The sequence below is a fragment of the Oncorhynchus mykiss genome, chromosome 7, assembly GCF_057628025.1.
Source record: "Oncorhynchus mykiss isolate SJ-2025 chromosome 7, ASM5762802v1, whole genome shotgun sequence".
NCBI classification, from domain to species: Eukaryota; Metazoa; Chordata; class Actinopteri; order Salmoniformes; family Salmonidae; genus Oncorhynchus; species Oncorhynchus mykiss.
Genome location: NC_143028.1, coordinates 16,456,897 through 16,480,771, shown reverse-complemented (window position 1 = coordinate 16,480,771; position 23,875 = coordinate 16,456,897). Strand labels below are relative to the sequence as shown.

Sequence of the window (23,875 nt, the reverse complement as noted above, 5' to 3'; positions counted from 1 at the left end):
AAAAAAGGAGACTGTGGAGAAAAGCCAAGGAAGATTGTGTACCTGGTGAATGAGGGACATAATTAAATTACAATACATGAAATATGCCGCGGCTGTCAGAGTGCTCGCCTGCCAACATTCATATTACCCCACTGGAACACTTTACAGGGGGCGGCTGGGATTACACCTCAGTGAAGGGTGTAGGTACCAGCTGAATGGGGAATTACTCCAAAGGCCCATTTAGATCTGCACCTTTAAACAAGGTCCTAGTTCATCTCAAACAGAAAGGGGGAAAAACATGTTGTCGAGCTCTGAAAAGAACAACTGAAAACGAGTGGCTGTTTGACGGCGTGTATATAAGACTGTGTATTAGCTGTGACCATGTCAGCTGATTTAATGGTGTGAAGTGGCGTCTTGATGAGGTTGGATCTCAGTCTGGCAATCGGAGTGTTCTCTTTCCATGGTGTGGGACGTTACTGAAAGGAGGGGGAACTAAATAACGAAGCTGGGACTGTTTGTGAATGATGCACCATTCTTCTCCTCTTCTTCTCCTCATTGTATACAGCCCTGTCGGTGATGGATGGTTGTGAGCCAGAAATAGCCACCGCTTCCTGCCTCCTCGCGCTTCTCACCACTCCTCTCCTGCTTCCTAGTCTGATCCCTCTAACAACGCTAAAATAGAACCAGTTTTCCAACGGCCCTGTCCTTTCAGCACGTTATAAACAGTCTCTTCTGACTCGATGGGACGCTGCCCAGTATCCATGACCTGCCAAGTGAAATGTGCAACTCTATAACTTCTGTATTTGCAAACAAGGCAACGGTCTTCATGACACATATCCCGTGACCTTACTAGTGCTGCCTAGTGGTTTGACTTCTCACTGTTTGTTTTGTCCGAGGTACTTCACTGCTGTTTGTGATGTAAATCAGGTCCCCTCTCGACTGGCTTTCATACAGGGATGTTTAGAAAGAGCTCCAAGTCTTCCCAGAATGGAAAGCTCCACTACAACTAAGCCCTTCAAACAGGCCAACAGTGGTGGCCACTACAGAAACCACTCTGTGGTGGTGGGTGGACAGAACAGCTCCTATTTCAGCCCAGATTACCAGAGGTCTCCTCTGTGAATGCTAGTATAAGAGGATTGGCCCGGCTCCTCTCCGCCCACATTGTCCTCTGACCTCTGTGTCCTTAGCTTATACAAACTCTGCCCTCTCTATACAAAGAACTTGTTCAGCTCCTCAGGAGTGACCTGCCTGCCCAGCACTCTCTCCATTAAAGAGGTGTGGTCAGGAGAGAGATAGTGGGGGGACTTTAGCTTCTAACCTCCTCACTGAATTCCATTTGATCACCCTCAGGCCAGAGTCATCCAGGGTTGCTTTAGAAATCTCTGCTGTGAAACACGGCAATGCTGTTACAGTGGACGCAGCATAGCGTTCACTTCAACAGGTTCTGGATGGAGAAACAATCTCAGCCAGGGAGTTTCTTGTAAAACATAAATTAGGACCAGCTGCTGTGGGATGCCGCATGTGGAGGGATGCCTCCTGTTGGTTTGGATCCAAGACTGACCGGTGCCTTAGCAGGGGGGAGTTCCCGGTTGGAGACCGGCCTGCTCCTTGACTGTCTGCTTGGGGGCCCTCAAATGTGTCTTGAAATGCCTAACACCAATGTTTTATAAAAAAAAATGACCTGACCCTCATAAAACCTTATTTTTTTTCTCTTGCTTTTTTCCATTTTCCATGCGTGGCCAGCTGTGCTCTCTTGTGTTTCCGGACATAAATAATACAATTCCTGTGTCCCTGGGTCTGGTTTTGGTTAAGAGACTGTAAAGCTGTTTTTAAAGCCGTTTCATGCTAACCCTAATACACTAACGTGACTTTGAAAAGTATCTTAAAATGATCTGTGTGTCTTAAACAAAAATTAGGCCTCTTCCAACAGCCTTGCTGAGAAAGCGGCTTCGATTACTAAGCATTTACTAAGACATATTTTGTAAATGTACTAATATATCTTAAGTAAATTAAACAACAATTTATTTTATGTGTGTTTCATTGGGCTCTGACTCTGAGCTGTAATCCTGTATAACCCTGAATAATAATTTGTCTCACAGCTAAATAATACTGTGGCATTTCGGGAATTTGATTCTGTCATGTTCACAAGCATGCTTTAGACTAGAGTGTGACTGAGTGAGTAGCTGGGTACACTATACTACCCAGTCACTGCTGTCTACGGTGTCTACTGTCTACCGCCTGCTCAGACGTCAGAGGTGCTGTTACTGTTTGGATGGGTAGTGTTGTTGCAGGGGGCTAGAAGAAGAAGCCTCTTCCCAATGCTGTCAGGCCCAGTTTGCGTCGGGACTCCAGTTCTCCTTGATGCACTCCATCATCCCTCTTAGTTCAAAGACTGACTAGCTGCAGGTCTTTGTCAAAAGCCCAGTTGGAGATCTTTTATGTTCAAGATGTAGGATTTCTTAGGATGACTTTGATTATTTATTTATTCCACTCCTCTTGTGTGATAGTGCCAATATTTTAGGCGAAACTGCTCAGCTTGCACTGAAATTCATGTTGCTTTATTGTAGCCCCGTTTTGCCTTTGAAACAAAGCTTTTGAAAAGCCCAGCTCTTATTTTTGAGTCTGAACAGTTTTTCTCTCCGTCTCGCCCTTTTCTTCTCTGTTCTGCAGCCCCTCACCACGTCTTCCCGACGTTCCACACGCCCATCCCGATTGACATGTGTCACCATGAGGGAAGATACCTCTATGAACCACACACCCTACATGCCATGCATGGGTAAGTCTTCTTCAGGCTGGTCTCTACTGTATACACAAGCTGTTTACACTAATAGATAGAAATGAGCTATTAGATGGCCTTGTTTTAGCCAACACTGCATAGTATTTAAAGGGCAACCTTCCCTTTAAAGGATGAGAGCAAAAGTGTTGGCCAGATTTAATATCACAGGTGAAATATTATTATCTTTACAAATTACTATCCAATGTCATTTCATACAGAATGTTAACATTATTCCTTACATCTCTCATTTCCTATAACAGTTGATGATTATGGGGGACAGCGTTGCTTTTTTGCCAGGTATCAACCTACAAGCCTGTGGCCAGCCAATACACATCCTCTTTCCATTAGTTAGCTGTACAGGGCTGGATCCATCACAAATGACTTGACACACAGACACACAGACACACACACACACACACACACACACACACACACACACACACACACACACACACACACACACACACACACACACACACACACACACACACACACACACACACACACACACACACACACACAACCTTTCCCCCTCTACCTACAACAGTCCTCTATGTTCCTTACTGTGTTATAGTGGACCTAATCTGTTTGGTCCCAAGAAAACAACATCATTACTCTCCCACACAGTACAAGTACAGAGGTCTCCAATACAGTATCGTAATTGGTTCTATGATGCTTACATGTACATTCATTCAACTTTCAGGTTATTGTGCTGTCTGTTGGATATTTAGCTTGCTTAGTAGTGGCCATGATTGGTTTGGTAGCAACATCTCAGTTCTTTAACAAGTGAACCAGAACATCTTTTGACTTTGCTATAGTAAAGACGTTATCTTTATCTTCACAACGATAGTAGTAAAACACAAAAAAGTCAATAGAATTCTGGAAATAGTGTTCGCCTTAATTTCCATTTCAATTCAGTAGATTTGATGGTGATACATACTGTTTGCCTGGCTTCAGCAGGGCTATTTATCACAGCACCAGGGAAGTAGAGGGGGAAGAAAATCTGTCTCTACACACGGCCACCTTGATTAATGTGATTTGATCTTGACAGTGGACCCCTAATTCATCAAGACCTTGATCTAGCTGTCTTTCCCCGTGCCTGTGCCAAATTCACTCTAATTACAGGAACATTGCACAGCAAATTAAGTGTGGTGTCATTTGTCGAGGAGACGCGGCAGTCAGGCCCACTTTATTATACGCTGGTGGCTGCGTGTCAGAGGTCCTCGGCTTGATTGTCGAACATGACATCTCCATACAGTCCCCTTTATCATTGTTTGCATATAACATAATGAGAGGGCTGGTTATTTTGTCACAGCTGTCATAAAGTGGGGAGGAAGTGGCGGCAGTGGGAGGAAGTGGGAAGAGTCTCTTCTTCTGGGGTTTTTCTACTGTATGGAGGAGAGATTTTTAATCACTGTCAAATGAGAGGACAGGAGCAGTCCTGGGCTCAAAGCAGTGGTTCAGCTAGAGACAGAGAACAGTAGGGATGGGGATACTAACCTCCTTTGCTGTGCCGAGTAGCTATGCAGGAGCTTGGACTCAAGCTATGATATAAACCACCCGCATGGAGTGTGTGCGTCGGCACAAGCTGTCCCGGCATTCATGACACTATGACAAATCATGGCTGTTCTAGAAACCTCCCAAAACATTTTAGGAGTAGTTTTTCACCCGAAGACCTGTTGTAAGATATAAGCTCAGCTACAGCATAGTTAGGTACTTTCCAACGAATGACAATCCAGAGAGAATATGATATCATTTTAACACGCATTATTCCCAGAGAGAATCTTTTTTTTGTTTGTTTTTACCTTTATCAATATGATCATTAAAACAAAGTGCACGTTGTGGTTCAGTTTCTTTAGATGTTGTTGCTCCCATCCTGAGTATCCCAGACTAGGGGGTGAAAAAAGAACAGTGTCTCAGTCTGCCCATTATTATCTATGAGGCGGATTGCGTCTACTAAACTGCCCAGGGCTATAAGATCAGATCAAGTCATTGACAGAGGCTGCCAGTGAGTGCAACACTCCCATTAATATCATAACACTGTAGCTTCTGGCTCTGTTGCTCTGTGACTTCAGTTCTAACGACTCTATAATCGCTGTCTCATTCCCATTTCCCATCTGTTTGTTTAGAGCTACCAGGAACAACTCTGCAGAGATGACTTGTTTGGTTGATTGGTAAAGTGTTGTCAGCCCAGAAGGTACATTTTTAAAAAGGGTGAATCATGTAGTTTCTTCCCACAGTGGATCGCTATGAGTCAGGCAAGCAAGACTATTTCTAATGTTATTACGGCAGTGCTGTTTCTACAGTTTTACCTGTCAGCTCTAGTTTTAAACACAACAATTAGTAGATGTTTTATCAATCGGCAAATAATGCTACAGGTTGGCCAGCTTTCCTAGTAGGTAGAAGTCAGTGGAGGCTCCTCAGAGGAAGAAAGGGAGGACCATCCTCCTCAGTGAATTTAATACAAATAACATTTTTAAAACATTTAAAAAGTTACTTTTTAGATACAACTATGCAAAATATATTCCCATGTCAACAAATAGTTGATTTAAAACACTCTGTTTTGCAATGATGGTCTACAGTAACCTCAACAGCAATCTGTAGGATAACACCATGGTGTAGCCGGAGGAGAGCTTGCTTCCTTCCTTCTCTGGGTACATTGACTTCAATACACCCCCTTCCATAGACAAATTATGATAACTTCCAGAGGAAGCCTTTCAGAGCTCTTGCAGAATGAACTGACATGCTGTCCACCCAATCAAAGGATCACAGAATGAATCTAGTACTGAAAGCATAGCATCCAAGGAATACACCTTGGATGCTATGAAAGTGAACTGTGTTTACGCGTAATCAGGGGTGTACTCATTACACCGATTCTGTTGGGAAAAGTTTTTTAAACGGAAGCAAAAAAAAAAACTGAATTTGTCCAATAGAAACTCTCATTTGCATCTGTTGGACTAATGATTACACCGTAGATAAGCTCTCTTGACCTATGTTGTAAAAAGAATATATATAAATTGTCCTCCCTCAACATAAACGGCACTGACCGCCACTGGGAGCAATACCGTGCTGACCCGAGTCAACAAAGGATGGTTGTGTCCACAGAAATAGTGATATGTTAACATTCCATTGTTTCAAACCCCACAAAACAACTGTTTGTTGTAAGTAATTACCCCCCTCGTTCTGCATATGTGGAACTGCTGAAAGTATTGCATGCTAAGTTTAAGCCCAAATCATCCATATCATGTTGCAGTCCAGGCCCATATAAATCTACAGCAGTAGTTCATTCCAGCCCTGCAGTGGACGATGTGATTTATCTAAATCACATCTCCAGCACTGAGGTAGCTACAGAGGAGACACCGTCACATTGTAATTCATCTCTAGTGTCGCTCACCGCAGCGGCCCAGCGCAGGGTGATGACACACACAGACAGGCACACACAAACACACACACCAGCCATACATGCACCACACACACACACACACAAAGCATACGCGCACACATTATTATCCACACCTCATTATACAAATTATATCTCATATTGAGCACACTTTTAAATCCAGACAGCCTATATAAAACCACCGTCAACTGAACAGCCGGGGGATAACATACACTGTTCAATTACCCAAAGTGTTTCAGACAGAACACTAAGTGGACTAATTAGAACAAGTATACAACTGTATAGGCTAGGCTAGCAACTCGTTGGTCTAGTCCTAACAGCCAGGGTAGGACTGGAGGAGCCTCCTGCTCTGCAGGGCGACTGAGAACCCCACAACCTCCCTGATCTCACACCCACCGGGCGCCAGGCCCAGATACGCTCCACAGCCTGGCATTGTATGTTTGAAGCTCCCGTCGCATCTGAAGCCCAGGCCTCCGCAGAGTAATGATGAAACCATTCCACGGGAGGGCCTTCAACATTTGAATATTGTATTACTTATTTAGGGTGCTGCTCTCTCTACATCGTATCATTTTAAGTAAAGGCCTACTCTTCTTTGTGGACGAGGGTTTTGTTTAAGTTAAGCATTTCTCGTTTTTTGCATGACTGCTGGCTAAAGAAATCAATATTTATGTGATTCATATTTAAAAGTCAGTTAAATCTATTCAGGTCTATGATCTTGTGACGGGACTGATGCCTGATGTAGGTGCTTGCTATTGTTATGATATACGAACATCTCAGGTCCTATGCAAATAGCTTACTGTAACCCCGGCAACCCCGGGGTATTCTATGACAAGGTCTTGTCAGTTCATGCAGATGACGTGTTAATAGTTAATGGTGGTGCGAGGGTTAATGACGTTGAGACATTTTAACTATCAATCAGATCGTTATCTCCTTCAGATCCAACAATAGGTCTTGCTTCACTCGTGACGCAATCACACTGTATTGCTGCAATAGAATACGACCGTTGGCTTCTCTCTCGAGTCACAATGTTACATAGACTACATGACCAAAAGTATGTGGACACCTGCTCATCGAACATCTCATTCCAAAATCATGGGCATTAATATGGAGTTGGTCCCCCCCTTGCTGCTATAACAGCCTCCACTCTTCTGGGAAGGATTTCCACTCGATGTTGGAACATTGCTGCGGGGACTTGCTTCCATTCAGCCACGAGCATTAGTGCACTGATTTTGGGTCGGCCTTCCAATTCATCCCAAAGGTGTTCGATGGAGTTGAGGTCAAGATTCTGTGCAGGCCAGTCAAGTTCTTCCACACCGATCTCGACAAACCTTTTCTGTATGGACCTTGCTTTGTGCACGGGGGCAATGTTATGCTGAAACAGGAAAGGTCCTTCCCCAAACTGTTTCCACAAAGTTGGAAGCACAGCATCATCTGGAATGTCATTGTATGCTGTAGCGTTTAGATTTCCGTTCGCTTGAACTAAAGGGCTTAGCCCGAACCATGAAAAACCCCCAACCATTATTTATCCTCCACCAGACTTTACAGCTGGCACTATGCATTGGTGCAGGTTCTCCTGGCATCCACCAAACCCAGATTCGTCTGTCGGACTGCCAGATGGTGAAGTGTGATTCATCACTCCAGAGAACGCGTCTCCTCTGCTCCAAAGTCCAATGGCAGCAATCTTTACATCACTAAAGCCAATGCTTGGCATTGCGCTTGGTGAGCTTAGGCTTGTGTGTGGCTGCTCGGCCATGGAAATCCATTTCATGAAGCTCCCAACGAACAGTTCTTGTGTTGACGTTGCTTCCAGAGGCAGTTTGGGACTCGGTAGTGAGTGTTACAACCGAGGATAGACGATTGTTACGCCCTACGCACTTCAGCACTCGGCAGTCCCGTTCTGTGAGCTTGTGTGGCCTACCACTTCGCGGCTGAGCCGTTGTTGCCCCACTTCACAATAACAGCACTTACATTTGACCGGGGCAGATCTAGTAGGGCAGAAATTTGACCAGCTGACTTGTTGGAAAGGTGGCATCCTCTGACGGTGCCACGTTGAAAGTCACTGAGCTCTTCAGTAAGGCCATTCTATTGTCAATGTTTGTCTATGGAGATTGCATGGCTCTGTGCTTGATTGTATACACCTGTCAGCAACGGGTATGGCTGTAATAGCCGAATCTGTGAGGACAGATGCTGGGAGACGAGAAGCAAGTACAGGGAGTGAATATTTAATAACGTACATGAAACAAAATACAGACAGCGTCTGGCCAAGGGAAACAAAACAACATTAATGCAGACACAGGGAAGAAACTGAGGAAGTGACAGATAGAGGGGAGGCAATCAAAGATGTGATGGAGTCCAAAGAAGTGCTGATGCGCGTAACGATGGTGACAGGTGTGCGTAATTGTCACGTTCTGACCATAGAGAGCTGTTTATTCTCTATGTTGGTTGGGTCGGGGTGTGATTTAGGGTGGGTTATCTAGGGGAATTGTGTATCTATGTTGGCCTGATATGGTTCCCAATCAGAGGCAGCTGTTTATCGTTGTCTCTGATTGGGGATCATATTTAGGTAGCCATTTTCCCATTGTGCTTTGTGGGATCTTGTCTATGTATAGTTGCCTGTTGAGCATATTATTAGCGGCACGTTTCGGTTGTTCGTGTTGTTTTGTTCTTTAAGTTTTCTATTCAATAATAAAGGATGGAAACATACCACGCTGCATCTTGGTCCACTCCTTATAACGATCGTGACAGTAATGATGGGCAGCCTGGCACCTTTGAGCACCTTTGAGCAGGGGAGCGGGAGCAGACGTGACAGAATCCATCAATTTGAAGGGGTGTCCACATACTTTGGTGATTCCTTTTGGCTCTCTGGACCTAGTAGACTCCTTCCCATGGTACAGGTAGACTCAGGGAGATGAAAAGGTCTGTGGCTAGAGCGACTGACTGAGCTATAGGCAGATAAGCGCATTTTGCAGCCAGGTTCCAGTCCATAATATCAAGTTGAAGTTTTAAGTTGCCCAGTAATCTAAAGTCTTTCTGTGTATGGAATATCTGTTTCTTCTCAGGCCAACGACAGAGCCCTTTATGGTCATCCGTTAGCTAAGTCCCATGGCAGAAAGTTGGCTTTGAGACAAGCCTTGCTCGTCTGGGGGGCATTTACTGGAAACGGAGTGGACTCACTTTGGGTCAAGCACAGACCAACCGGCCCCTAGAGACAGACAGTACTGGGGATAACTGAGAGATTGAGGTCAATATGGGTCTGTATTCAAAAAGCGTCTCAGAAGGAGTACAAACAGACGAAGATTCCAGCTTCAGACACTAAACTGTACACTCATTTCTCATAGGGTAACTAGAGAAACTCTAGAAACTCAACCTGCTTTAAGTCTTCCGTCTGGGTATATCTATATTTGAATGGAGGTAGTATGTACTAGTTTCTGGTGTGCTGAAGGAAAATGAGTCCGGTATCTCCTGCATAGTGAGTAGTCTGGCTTTCCAGACTCATGGTTCCAACCCCAGAGGTTCAGACATACAGTGGCTGTGGGAAGAGACTACCTGGTGTGTGCTACTGTATCCTCGGATCTTCAGCCTGTCAGAGGATCTATCTGTACAGCTAGCAGCAACCAGGCAGGAGACACACCTCGCATTGACATGCCATGAGTTCCTCAATTTCTCCTCTCCGGGTCAGGTTAGAACTCATATCAGACACAGTGTGACTATCTTCAGTATCATCCCTGTCTGGGATTAAAGGAACAAGGACAGGTGAAATGCTGAAACCAGCTACAGTGCCAGAGCCAGACCAACGTCTTTTAATGTTGAGGGTTGAACCTTTTGTCTATCTGTCTGCCTGCCTGCCTGATGTTACAGTATATTTGTCTGTGGATGAGGTAACTTAGGGTAAATTAGTACGACATCAGGTAATGCCGTAGGGCTGTAATATCATTACATTGCATGGTTGCGTTACACACACACACACAGTCTGCTCCATGACCCCATCTCACAGGAAACCTCTGTTGCAACGTATTTCCAGATCAAAGCCCTGATAGGATGTGGAATGACCTGCGTCCCAAATGGCACCCTAATCACTATACAGTGCACTACTTTTGACCAGGGCCCTATAGTGCACTAGGGGATAGGGTGCCATCTGGGATGCAGGCCATGATATTAGACGTGATCTCATTCTCATTCCAGTCTATAGACACAGAGCAAGGAGACAGAGCGTATCAGATTCACCTTAGATTCATTATTCAGGCTTAGACCTGGCTGGCTGACACACTTATACAAACGTCTCAGGTGTGTGTGTGTGAACGAGTGCTCTGACTGCATCGCGCAGCACGGTCTGCACCGCTCTGTAGTATCAGATGGGGAAATGGTTAGGCCTTAGGCTATGTCATGTAAGGACTTAGGTCAGGTGAGATACAGCAGAGGGTCCCGTTGTTTTACTTTCATTTGTAACTGTTTGTATTTCCATTGTAACTTAAAGAAAATCACAGGAACTTGAGATACAAGAAACTGTTCAATAGTTTCCGTCTAAATACGCCATGAACCACAGTGTACGTGAACTAAGATAATAACGCACCCTCTCCTCTCCTCTCCTCTCCTCTCCAGTCCTGGACTAGGTGGCAGCCCGGTCATGTCAGACATCTCTCTGATCCGTCTGTCCCCCCACGCAGCCGGAACGGGGGAGTCCCCCTTCAGCCCCGCTCACCCCTACTTCAACCCTCACATGGAGCACTACCTCCGCTCCATTCACAGCAGCCCAACCCTGTCCATGATCTCTGCGGCCCGCGGACTCAGCCCTGCAGACTGTGAGTTCAACTGCATGCCTAGATTGTGCAACATCCAAGGTCATTCACTGCCATGAGCATCACCTTACAATGTGGATCCCAACAGAAGGAATTGTGTCATTGATCTATTACTGAAAGCTTGGTGGAGAATTGAAGGATTCTCACTTCTGAAGAGTTACGCAATTGTTTTCAGTGTGGAGAGGGGATTTGCTGTTGTGATTGTCAGTAAACAGCATGTTTGAGTGGGCATTCAGATTAGGTTAGACACATGGAGACGGTGCTACATCGTTGCATAAATTAGTCATATATGATACATATTGCTCTTTGTGAAGCTCTGACCTCCCTCTTCTCACCACGTGTTCAATATAACAAGGGTGTTATTGGAAAGCCATGGAAATTGATCAAACAAAACAGTCCCAATGGAACTCCCCCCAACTTTCCCCCTTTACCTCAGAGCTGAATTACAATAACGGGTGGAGGCGAGGAGCCAGAATAGGAAATAAATCACCTTTTACAGTCTGTCAACAGTAATGTGGTCCTGCTTTTAAAGTTAAATAAGCAGTGCAGGGTTGGAGATCTCGCAGTGATAAAGCCATGGGAAAGAGGGAGCAAATGAAGGAGGCTATTTTCGGTTGAGGGAACGCAAATAGGTGGTTTGGCGAGAGAGGAGAGACGGCCTTGGATTTCATTGAGAGACGGCGGACATTTAGTTTGACGTTTGATGTTCCTATGTGAGCCTTTTCAAAAACAACTGTTATATCTTCTAGAATAGGGCAACCGTGTTTCAGTCTGGATTTTGTTCCTTTAGTTTTCAATTAAAACTGATTTAATATAGAACACTACCCATGGAAATGAAATGGTTTCAGGAAAATCTCTTCTTAGTCGCTGGCCAACGCATATAACAGAGGTATAACAGGGGTAGAACAGGCAGAGTTTCTGCTGCTCTTTTCTTATTGCCGTTTCTGCGCTACATCCCATTAGCATGACATTAGCATTGACAGGCCTCAGGATTCCTTTGGGCCCAGTCTGCTGTGTTCTATTTGTCATTCACATTCTCTTTCTATGGACTTTCTGTTCATTTGATTGAAAAAAAAGAACAGTTGCATGGCAGGGACGGCTCAGCTCTGCTCGGGCCTTCATCGGACTGCTTCAAAAGATATGTTCCTCATTGTGCTGATCCAAAGTGACTCCCTCCATTTAAGTGGTTATGTGATCCAGGAGAGAGAGAGAGAGAAGGAGAAAATAAAGGTCTGGTTCTGCTATATGAAGTCAGTACAAGCACATGTCTGTTTTCTTTTAGCGCAGCACGGCCTAATTGTGTCTGAAAGATCACTTACAGTGGGAGAGGTGACACATTAGGGGGAGAGAGAGAGAGGGGAGCGAGAGGGAGAGAAAAAGAGGGGAGTCCTGGTCTCTTCCTCCTCTGGAACTTGACCCAAACTATAAACAGAGCAGATATTTCCTCCTAAATTCCTGGAGAAACAGATGGACTTTGGAAGCCTCTGGGACAGAGTGCTGCTATTCAACAGCAGCTATAGGCCATATCCCACTCTTATTGCCCCTGACACTTTTAAAAGGGCTTTACTGGGTGTAGTTGTTAACAGACTAACACCATTGTCACTGTAGGATTCAGGGTGCTCCTTCAGTGTGTGTGTGTGTGTGTGTGTGTGTGTGTGTGTGTGTGTGTGTGTGTGTGTGTGTGTGTGTGTGTGTGTGTGTGTGTGTGTGTGTGTTCAAAGAGAGAAACCCCAACACTACTTTGTTTCTGAGTTGGAGGAAATGCAGGAATATTGAGTGGGGCCCTTTCTCTCTCTCGCTCTGTCTCTCTCTTGCTGTCTCTCTCTCTCTCTCTCTCTCTCTTTAATCTGCAGGACTTCTGACATGCCTCACTGCACATCACTAACCTCACTGCCCAGCCAGCCTAGCCCTCCCGTTCCTCTTGTCCTGCATCAATGACTGCGTTCCAAATGGCACTATATGCTCTATATAGTGCACTACTTTTGATCAGAGCCCAGGTCAAAAGTAGTGCACTATATAGGGAAGTGGGTGCAATTTGGGATGTAGGTAATGTCTCCCTAGGACAGGGCCATGATGTCGCCAATCCTAACCCTAACCCTTTTCAAACTGCTCTGGCAGCATGTGGTGAGACCAAGTAGACCAACCGGGGCTGGAATCTGGAATGTCTTTCTCCCCCCTCACTCATTATCTCTCTCTCTTCATCTCATTCATTCCCCCTAAACCGTCCTTCCTCTCCCTGCAATGTTCTTGTCTTCCCTCACTCATTCTCTCCCTTGTCTCCTCCTTCCTCCCCTCACTCATTCTCTCCCTCGTCTCCTCCTTCCTCCCCTCACTCATTCTCTCCCACGTCTCCTCCTTCCTGCCTTCACTCACTCTCTCACCCTCCTCTCCTCCTTCCTCTCCTTTAATGTCGGTCTTCCCTCCCTCATTCTCCTCCTTCCTCTCCCCCTGCAGTGGCGCATGAACACTTGAAAGAGCGGGGTCTGTTTGGGTTGCCCCCTCCCCCTCCTGGAGCCAGCCCTGCTGAGTACTACCACCTGATGGCCAGCCACCGTAACCCCTACGGAGAGCTGCTGATGCAGGGGGGTGGGGCGGCAGCTGCACACCTGCCAGACTACATCACCCCCATGGATGGTGAGTTAGACTGGGACCACAGAGGCCCACTCCTCTTTACCGTATATCTGTTGTATCTACACAACAGGTTGATACTGTCTGTGTGGGAAGGGCTGGAATGCATGGGAACAAAAGGGGAAACATTTTTACGAGTATTTTTTCACTCAATTCCTGGTGATTTACAGTGGGGAGTTCTCAGACTTCGCCAGTTCCCAGACTTCCACCCTTGGAAGTGTGTGGGTATGAATTGTAACATTCATTTTGGGGGAACGATTTTCTTTGTGTCCCCTGCCCCTTCCTCTGTTGGTGCCAGTGTGTACTCTAAGACTATGATATGGTGGCATTTGTATTGGAAGGTATTTAACTTTTAAAAGCAACAGTGAGATTGCAACGACCTCACCTTAGGAGAATGATGAAACCCCAGATCAATGGAACTGTAGGCAGCAGAACATAAAAAAAAAAAAGGATTTTATACATTTTTCATTACAAACAACTTCAAAGGGCGGGCCAGAAGCCCTCAGGTACTGTAACCACAGTATAGCTTCAGTAAGTATTTTCCCTCTCTCAAGTCTGTGCCAGGACATTCCATAAACTACAGACCTGATTGTACCGAGACGACATTTACTGGAGGAGGTTGCTCATTCAGAGGGGAGGAGGGGGACAGGGGGAGGAGGGGTGAGGCAGAGGGCGCCTGGGTCAGAAATATGTTTTAATGTAATGAATGCCTACTTTCATCCTCGACTACCTCTGTCACCTTAAAAGGGTAGTGGTGTCTAAGGGGGAGACGGACTATTATACACAGGGATAGTGTTACCGTGCAGTGGCGTCACCCATTAGGCTATAGTGTGGTGTGAGGGAACACGACAACAAAAACCAACCGATACAGAAGCGTGGACATCAAATGAGTTGACTGTGTTTTATATAACAGATGGGTTCAGATTAGGACAGCCACTGATATTCACTTGCCTTTTACTGTATCGCTGCGTGACATTTACAGGAATCCCGAAAGACGTCAAGGCAATAGGAGACACTGTCGGCCCTGATCCGTCACCATATGAGGCTCACTGCTACCGGTGTTGCTATGGTAGCTACTACCACTACTGCTTCCTCTGCCAATTAAAACACACAACTCACCCCATAGATGTCGCCTCAAGCAGCTCACACTTCGCTCCAAACACTCAGAGAAAGAGAGATCCTGCCCCAGGTGAAGGGTAGGGTTTGATTTGACACACAGACAGTGAGTTTTGCTACCTGTCCTATACAAGTTCAATTATTGCTCTGAGGCTAGTCGGTCTACCTGGGTGTACTGTGAGAGAGTAAACATTGTCCTCCAGTCTCTGAGTTGTACAGCATCCAGCAGGCCCGGGGTTCTGAATGAGCTGTTGTGCTGCATTGTGTCTGGGCCAAGCTTCTGCTTGCTCAGGCCAACCAGGGGCACGCAGCCAAAGGCCTCAGCTTGCTGTGCGTATAAAAACTGTCATAACTTCATTCCCAAACAGTGAAATACACTGAGCAGGCCTCTCTGTAGCCCAGCTCCCAAGACAAATGCTGTGTACTGTATGATGCATTTGGCTTGTTAGTAGTGTAATATCTATGCTACACAGAGACACAATGGACCTTAACTACCAGGAGAAAAAAAGTTTAAGTAAGACCACAGACACTTTGGCTCACACAGCTTCTCCAGGAGGCCTGGCCAGAGCAGGCTGTGAGTGTGAGAGCCAGCCTTAATTAGTGACAATGGCCACTCAGGACTCAAGGCCAGCCCAGCCTCTGGAGGAGGAGGGGTCCACTTCACACACACACACACAACCTAGCAGTCGGTCGTCCACACACACAACTTAGCAGTCGGTTGTCCACACACACAGCCTAGCAGTCGGTCGGTCGCTGCCTGGTGCCTGGCTTGCTGACATAAATCACAGGGGAAAAGGGAGGAGAGGTGCTGCGAGGGGAGGGGGGACGAGGAGAGGTGTGGTGAGCGCCAGGCCCGGCTTTCCATTACCTCATTTATCAGGGGAAGTGGCACATTAATAAACACATCTCCCCTGAGGTGAGCCGCTAACACAGATAAATAAGGCTGCCATTTCTGAATGGCTTGTCCCAGTCACTGAAACTATAGAGCCAGTAATGCAATGTAAATACTAAGGGCTAAATTCAGCTCAGCTTTTTTTTTAGGATGAACCTGAGTTATTAACTAGTTAACTACCGCTAAATTACAACACCTATTCTCCAACGCGAACCCCCTCCCCCGATCGTGTGCTCAATGTCTTTAACAGCTCATGTGAGAAATGTATTTATACTACGTTTGACAGCAGAAATATCACCTGAGAGACAGTGGTGGAGTCCCTTTCAGGGCTGGGATCCATTTTAATTTAAAAGTGATTTTTTAAATTTTTATGTAAATGGTAAACTTTAAAAAATAAATATCTTCTACTCATCTGTTTATTGAGAAGTCATTGAAAATAGATGCATTTAAAAAAATATATTGTTGTTATTCAAGTTTACTTCCTGAACTGACTGCCTTCAATTCGAATTGACCCCAGCCCTGGTCAATATGTCCCAGGACATTTCCGAAAGTCCCAAAACACTAAAACTGAGCACGTGTGTGTTACTGTATTGGAGATAAAATGTAGAAATGACAGTTAGCCATTAGAGCTTCTGCTAAGAATAATGGCTCAGCATGTTATTCTCTGTGGTGGTACAGTAGCCTGAGTTTAATCAGCCGAGGCACTGTTTGTGTAGAGCTGCTGGTGCAGTGCCTGGTGTTGGCAACACATGTTATTGAGCCATTATGGACGTCCGGTTGCAGTGTCTTTGGTTATTATCCCACAGGTCCTAATGACACTGTTGCTCTGGACTGGCTCCACTAACACCACTGCTAATGTCTAGCACCTGTTGAGCCCTGAACAACTGGCTGACTGGCTCTCCTGCTGACATCACTGGCCCCCCTAGAGCAACGGACTCCAGAAGCACACCGGTTACATATCATAGGAAATTAGATAATAACCAGCTTTATGAATTTCACCTGTGATTTGGTGTTTGAATTATTTATTTTTTTACAAAATGCCATTACCGATACAGTTTAAGGCTTTTAGTCTTAAAATATGTTTAAACAGCTGGTTACAGTAACTGCTGTACCTGGCTAGTAGCAAATTAAACCCAGTGGCACTTTTTCATTAAGTAATTATTGGATTGTTATTATGTAATTATTATCCTACCTTGTCATTTTTCAAAGTATGACCAGGTAGCTTAGCGACGTATACAAAACAAACTGTGACAAAATGCACATTATAAACCATGAACATAAGAGTGATCAAAAACACTTTGCATGCATTTCAGTTGAAATCAATTCTCTAAATTGGCCTCATTTACCAAAGTGAAGTACAGAATGTTATTTCGATCACAATGAGATTTTTATCTGTTTTAATTAAAGTACATTATTTAGACTTAGATGTATTATCCTTTACACTGAATCTTAATGAGGTCACCGTGGCCTATGGGTGCATCCCAAATAGCCCCCTATTCCCTTCATAAGGCCCTGGTCAAAAGTGGTGCACTATGTAGGAAATGGGTTGCCATTTACGATGCATCGATTTTGAAAGACAACAGAGCTAAGATCTTTTCAAACAGAATAGAAGCTGTTTGTTTGGAGCATTTTGTGTTATTGAAATTTTAGACTGTGTACGTGGAAAATGTGTGTCACTAGGGCACATTAAAGTTGTTTGAGGATTGTTGTTTTAGGTTTTTTATTTTCATCTTTCATCTCCATCCCGTATCCGTCCTCTGCTTTACTTCCTTCCCCTGCTATAATTCCAGCACCGGATAAGAGATGAGTTTATTTTACTGCAACAATATCTTCTGCCAGGCTCGGTTTCCATCACCTCAGACAAATTGTTTACTGTATTAGCTGGGAATCAATCTTGAGCACTTATTGATAGTGCTGCTCTTTTCCCAGGGGGTTTGGGTGTCGGAGGGAGGCTGCGTTAGCATCCATCACCCAGTCCCAGGCTGGGCTAGAGGCTAGGCTGAGCTGGAGCATTCCTCTAGGTCTGTCTCGCTCGCTGGAGCTCCAGAAATAGCACAGAGTTGGGCAGGGTAGGATGGGGAAATGACACAATGATAGTGAGAAAAAAAGATTGACTCGATATAATTATTTCTGCCTGTATGAAATAAACACAAATATTTGCAAACATTCGTAATATCTCACAGTGGTAAAGTGGGTGCCTTCCCTTAGGGAGAGAGAGAGAGACACTGGGCTTTTAAATTGGCTTGGAGTGAGCGATAGGGGGAGGAGCAGAAAGCAGGCTACATACATGGCATAAAAGGTTAAACTGATAGCCATTATAGATCAAGCATGGTGTGGGATAAATATGTATATGTGTGTGTGTGTGTGTACAGTACCAATCAAAAGTTTGGACTCAACTACTCATTCCAGGGTTTTTCTTTATTTTACTATGTTCTACATTGTAGAATAATGCTGAAGACATCAAAACTATGAAATAACACATAAGGAATAATGTGGGAATCATGTAGTAACCAAAAAAGTGTTAAACAAATCAAAATATATTTTATATTTGAGGTTCTTCAAAGCAGCCACCCTTTGCCTTGATGACAGTTTGCACACTCTTGGCATTCTCTCAACCAGCTTCATGAGGTGCATGGAATGCATTTAAATTAACAGGTGTGCCTTGTTAATTTGTGGAATTTATTTCCTTCTTAATGCGTTTGAGCCAATCAGTTGTGTTGTGACAAGGTAGAGGTGGTATACAGAAGATAGCCCTATTTGGTAAAAGTCCATATTATGGCAAGAACAGCTCAAATAAGCAAAGAGAAATGACAGTCCATCATTACTCTAAGACATGAAGGCCAGTCAATATAGAACATTTCAAGAACTTTGAAAGTTTCTTCAAGTGCAGTCGCAAAAACCATCAAGCGCTATGATGAAACTGGCTTTCATGAGGACCTTCACAGGAAAGGAAGACCCAGAGTTACATCTGCTGTAGACGATAAGTTCATTAGAGTTACCAGCCTCAGAAATTGCAGCCCAAATAAATGCTTCAGAGTTCAAGTAACAGACACATCTCAACATCAACTGTTCAGAGGAGACTGTGTGAATCAGGCCTTCATAGTCGAATTGCTGCAAAAAAAAAACACTTCTAAAGGACACCAATAAGAAGAAGAGACTTGCTTGAGCCAAAAAACACGAGCAATGGACATAGACCAGTGGAAATCTGTCCTTTGGTCTGATTTCCGCATGTGTAGTTCCCACCGTGAAGCATGGAGGAGGATGTGTGATGGTGTGGGGGTCCTTTGCTGGTGATACTGCCGTGATTTATTTAGAATTCAAGGTACACTTAACCAGCATGGCTACCACAGCATTCTGCAGCGATACACCATCCCATCTGGTTTGCGCTTAGTGGGACTATCATTTGTTTTTCAACAGGACAATGACCAAACACACCTCCAGGCTGTGTAAGGGCTATTTGACCAAGAAGGAGAGTGATGGGAGTACTGCAACAGATGACCTGGCATCCACAATCACCCAACCTCAACCCAATAGAGATGGTTTGGGATGAGTTGGACCGCAGAGTGAAGGAAAAGCAGCCAACAAGTGCTCAGCATATGTGGGAAGTCCTTCAAGACGGTTGGAAAAATATTCTAGGTGAAGCTTGTTGAGAGAATGCAAAGAGTGTACAAAGCTGTCATCAAGGCAAAGGATGACTACTTTGAAGAATCTAAAATCTAAAATGTATTTTGATTTGTTTAACACTTTCTTGGTTACTACATGATTCCATTTGTGTTATTTCATAGTTTTGATGTCTTTACTATCATTATACAATGTAGAAAATACTAAAAATAAAGAAAACCCCTTGAAGGAATAGGTGTGTCCAAACTTTTGACTGGTACTGTATATATACTGTATGTAATGCATGTGTTACAGGTCCCAGTTTTGGGACTGGTGGAGCAGATAATCGTTCCTGTAACACAGGATAAATGATGAAACAGGAGAACGTGGCTTCTCTTTCAAAGGTTCTCTCAATTATCTTATTCAACATTTTCTCAAGTACAAATCGTCGTTTTCTGTCTTTTCATTGCATTTACATTTTTTGTTTTGTTTTCTTTAAGGTGTATTTAATAATTTGTATTATAAATCCCTGACATATTATTTCATAAACATGTCAAAAATACATAAATTCACAAATAAAAATGATTACATTCCAATCGAATTCCAATCCAAAAATTCCTTACATTTATACCCCACACACATTTACTCTTAACTGGAATTCACTTGTTTAGGTTATAATTATGTGGTTGACTGTTGCTCACTATATCCCAATAGGAGACTCTAAAGCATGAACACTTTTAAAGACTGGTATAACTCATTAGAAGTTACTTTATAAACCCATGCTCAAAATACATTCACCCAAGTGTAAGAAGGGATAATAGAAAGACAATACTATTGCAACTGAGATTAATGCTAATTATTGAAAAATGACTGAACAAGCTAGCACAGCGCTAACCGAAGCTAGCAACCAACTGACCGGAGCTAGCAAACAGCTAACCGGAACTAGCCAAAAGCTAACCGGAGCTAGCTCTAAGCTAGCAGCTTTTCTAACATTTACAGTACAACAATTACAAAATTATTAAACATCACAGTTGCAACATTAAATTCTCTAAATCCTTAGGATATTGTCAGGAGTGTCTTTTTTTTTTTTATAAAAATGTTCAGGAGTTAACCATTTGTTTTCTTCCAGATCAAAGGAATTCCCCGCCATCATTTCACTTTACACTCGACATACGTTTTCTATCTAGTACAAAGTTATACAATTACTATGTTGTTCAAAATCATTACATTCACTTCAACGGACAAGTTACATAACTATATTGTGATATTCAGTGTATTTTTGCACTTTACTGACAGGATAAATTATGAAACAGGAGAACGTGGCTCTTTCAAAGGTTCTCTCAATTATGAGCAGTGGTGTAAAGTACTTAAGTAAAAATACTTTAAAGTACTACTTAAGTCATTTTTGGGGGGTAACTGTACTCTACATTACTATTTATATTTTTGGCAACTTTTACTTTTACTTCACTACATTCCTAAATAAAATAATGGACTCTTTACTCCATACATTTTCCTTGACACCCAAAAGTACTCGTTACAATTTGAAATGCTTAGCAGTACAGGAAAATTATCCAATTCACGGACTTATCAAGAGAACGTCCCTGGTCATCCCTACTGCCTCTGATCTGGCAGACTCACTAAACACAAATGCTTAGTTTGTAAATGATGTCTGAGTGGTGGAGTGTGCCACTGGCTGTCAAATAAATAAATAAATAACAATAAAAGTAAGGAAACCGTGTCGTCTGGTTTGCTTAATATAAGGAATTTGATGTATAGCATTTACTTTTTACTTCTACTCAAGTATGACACTTCAGTACTTTTTCCACCACTGTACTTAAGTACATTTAAAACCAGATACTTTTAGAGTTTGAATCAAGTAGTATTTGACTGGGTGACTTTCACTTTTACTTGAGTCATTTTCTATTAAGGTATCTTTACTTTTACTCAAGTATGACAATTTAGTACTTTTTCCACCTCTGATTATTAGAACACACACGTGCAGGATCGCATATAGTTCCAGTGCGAAGCGAACACGTCTCACTGCCCCCTACTGGCCAACAGTAGTATCAACGCATAGCAATGGCGAAACCTTGGGCGACTGACAATTCAGTAAAAGCATTCTTCCCCAATACAAAGAAACAATACATAAACACGAATGTGACCATACATTTTGTGTGCGTCACACATGTACGTATGTATTCAGTATATGCAAACTACGACAATAAGTCTCTACATACTTGAATCAGATGCAACTATGCCCAGCTGAGAGGAGAAGTTCAGAGGTTGTCAGACTAACGGTCTGTATGTGTCTGTGTGTTTTTCTTTTCCACAGTGTCACGGTTCTCCAGTCCCAGACTGACCCCCAGGCTGAACAGAAAGCGAGCCCTGTCCATCTCTCCTCTCTCAGATGCCAGCATCGACCTGCAGACCATGATCCGTACCTCACCCAACTCTCTGGTGGCTTACATCAACAACTCACGCTCCAGCTCTGCAGCCAGCAGCTCCTACGGACACCTCTCTGTTGGAGGCATCAGGTACCCTAGCCAGTAACTAGTCAATATGTAGTAATAACTGATTGCTCAAACTATTGATATAAGATGCTTGGATAGGGTTAACTGATATACTGGTCACATGATTATAAACTCCATTTAAGTCATATAAAGTTATACATGCCTCCGGAGTGGCGCAGTGGTCTAAAGCACTGCATCGCAGTGCTAGAGGCGTCATTACAGACCCAGGTTTTATCTCAGGCTGTGGTCCGACCGGGAGACCCATAAGGCCTATCCCATAGGCCTATATATTTTGATAAAGATTGTATCACAACTAAAGTGGCCAAATAACGTCATAAAATGAAGCACATGAATCCGCTTTACAATGGGTGTAGAGCCTAACTGGCATAGTTTCAAGTTTGGGGAAGATAATTTTCACCATAACAATGCACCTTGATGATAAAAGCATTACATGCATAATCGCATTTGTGGACACTTTTGAGAATGGTGTTTTCCTGCCTATGGAACATTCGCGCTTATAGCCTACTGCCATGTGCATATTGCTGCGCTTATAATGTGAAGAAATTGCCTTTTTTAAGCTAAACGAAATTTAAGGCATTATCAAGTTCTTGTCAAATTGTGAATGAGAGACTGATGAAGTGTGTACAACCTGCGTAAAAAAAAACAAAGCAGAGCTCATGCCTTTCAAGTTTTTTCAAATCATCATTAGAGTCGCAGTATGCAGCCTTAGAATGTATTAAAAATCCAAACATATAGCCCAACGTTTATATCACAACTAATGTAACTCTAAATTAAGCATATGGGAGGACCTGTTTCTTTGTTAACAACTCAACACAGAATAGCCACTTGTGCACTCCCTCAAATTGTTTGGAGAAACTATCCTTTCTATTTTATTCAGCTATGTTCAATTGTATTCATGATACTATAAAATAATATAAAAAATGCTATGGAATTCTAAGCAAATCTTGTCTGCTGAATGAACTAGTGTAGCCCACAGCCATCAGGGCCTAGCATCAGGACAACTCAGAGTATGCTATTCTGTTCTTCTGAAATAGACTACTTTTCCTTAATATCATGTTTCTTTAGACCTCTCTAAAATAAATAATGGATTTATTGTGATGGTGTACGCTATATTACATGGATGTATTAGACATTTTAAAATGTAGATGTTCCAAAGATCTGCATCAGTGGCTTGTAAGGCTGTGTGTGGAAGCCAGGAGTTGCTAAAAGTGTATATGTTAATTCATGTTCAATTACCGTGAGACCGACAGTTATTTGCTTGACAATCACCGGCTGACAGAACTGCACGGCTGCCACAGTCTTATACATGACTAACATTGGGTTCGGGTGAAAAGTTTGCAACGTGTGAGTTAGATTTTTGTCATTTAGCAGACCCTTGAATTACAGGAGCAATTAGGGTTAAGTGCCTTAACTCAAGGGAACATTGATACATTTTTCACCTAGTTGGCTCAGGGATTCAAACCAGCAGCCTTTCAGTTACTGGCCCAAGACACTGAACCTCTAGGCTACCTGGGTTGAAAGTGGAATTTTGTGTCACAGTTGGAGATAAGAGACACATCTCTCATTTGCGTTAATGTCTTGTGTTCCAGTCCGTCCTTTACATTCCCCCATCACATCAACCCCATGGCCTACCAGCAGCTCCTGTCCCAGCAGAGAGGCCTGAGTGTGTTCGGCCACACCCCTCCTCTCATCCAGCCCCCACCCACCTTCTCCAGTCGCCAGTCTGCCCTGGGTCTCTCCTCTCTGCCCCCCGCCTCACACAACCACAACAATGGCTCACAGTCAAAGGTGAGACTGCTCTTCTTCTTTGGTAACGGTGGTATGCAAACCAGCTTTGATGTGCGTAGACTTTTTCCTCCAGGTTGTCAATCTTCTTCCTGAACTGTGCCTAAATTGTCTGGTACGAGGTAGATCTTCTCATTATCCATAACCGCCAAATGTGAGCCTTGCCCTGTGGCCTTCTGGAAATCCTGGTATTGTGTGGGACGCTCAAATCAAACCAGTATGACATCTATAGCCGTACAATTTTCTTCTGTTTGTTTGCGTTGTCAGTGAACTTGTTTTAAGATGATTTAAAACATAAATACTGCTGTCCCTTTCCCTCATCCATTGTGTACGTCCACTGTGGTTTGTGGTTGTCTCTGTGGTTCTTATCAT

The 23,875-nt window shown here is 43.6% G+C and overlaps 1 protein-coding gene across 1 annotated transcript in view; it reads left to right on the top strand.

Moving 5' to 3' along the window:
* LOC110527499 (transcription activator GLI2.S) overlaps nucleotides 1–23,875 on the top strand; it is a 69,076-nt gene that overhangs the window by 29,066 nt on the left and 16,135 nt on the right. The window contains exons 3-7 of the mRNA XM_021608811.3: nucleotides 2,650–2,755; nucleotides 10,755–10,954; nucleotides 13,406–13,585; nucleotides 21,520–21,721; nucleotides 23,308–23,506. Of these exons, the coding sequence (XP_021464486.3) occupies nucleotides 2,650–2,755; nucleotides 10,755–10,954; nucleotides 13,406–13,585; nucleotides 21,520–21,721; nucleotides 23,308–23,506 (887 nt within the window). The remainder of the gene's footprint in view (nucleotides 1–2,649; nucleotides 2,756–10,754; nucleotides 10,955–13,405; nucleotides 13,586–21,519; nucleotides 21,722–23,307; nucleotides 23,507–23,875) is intronic.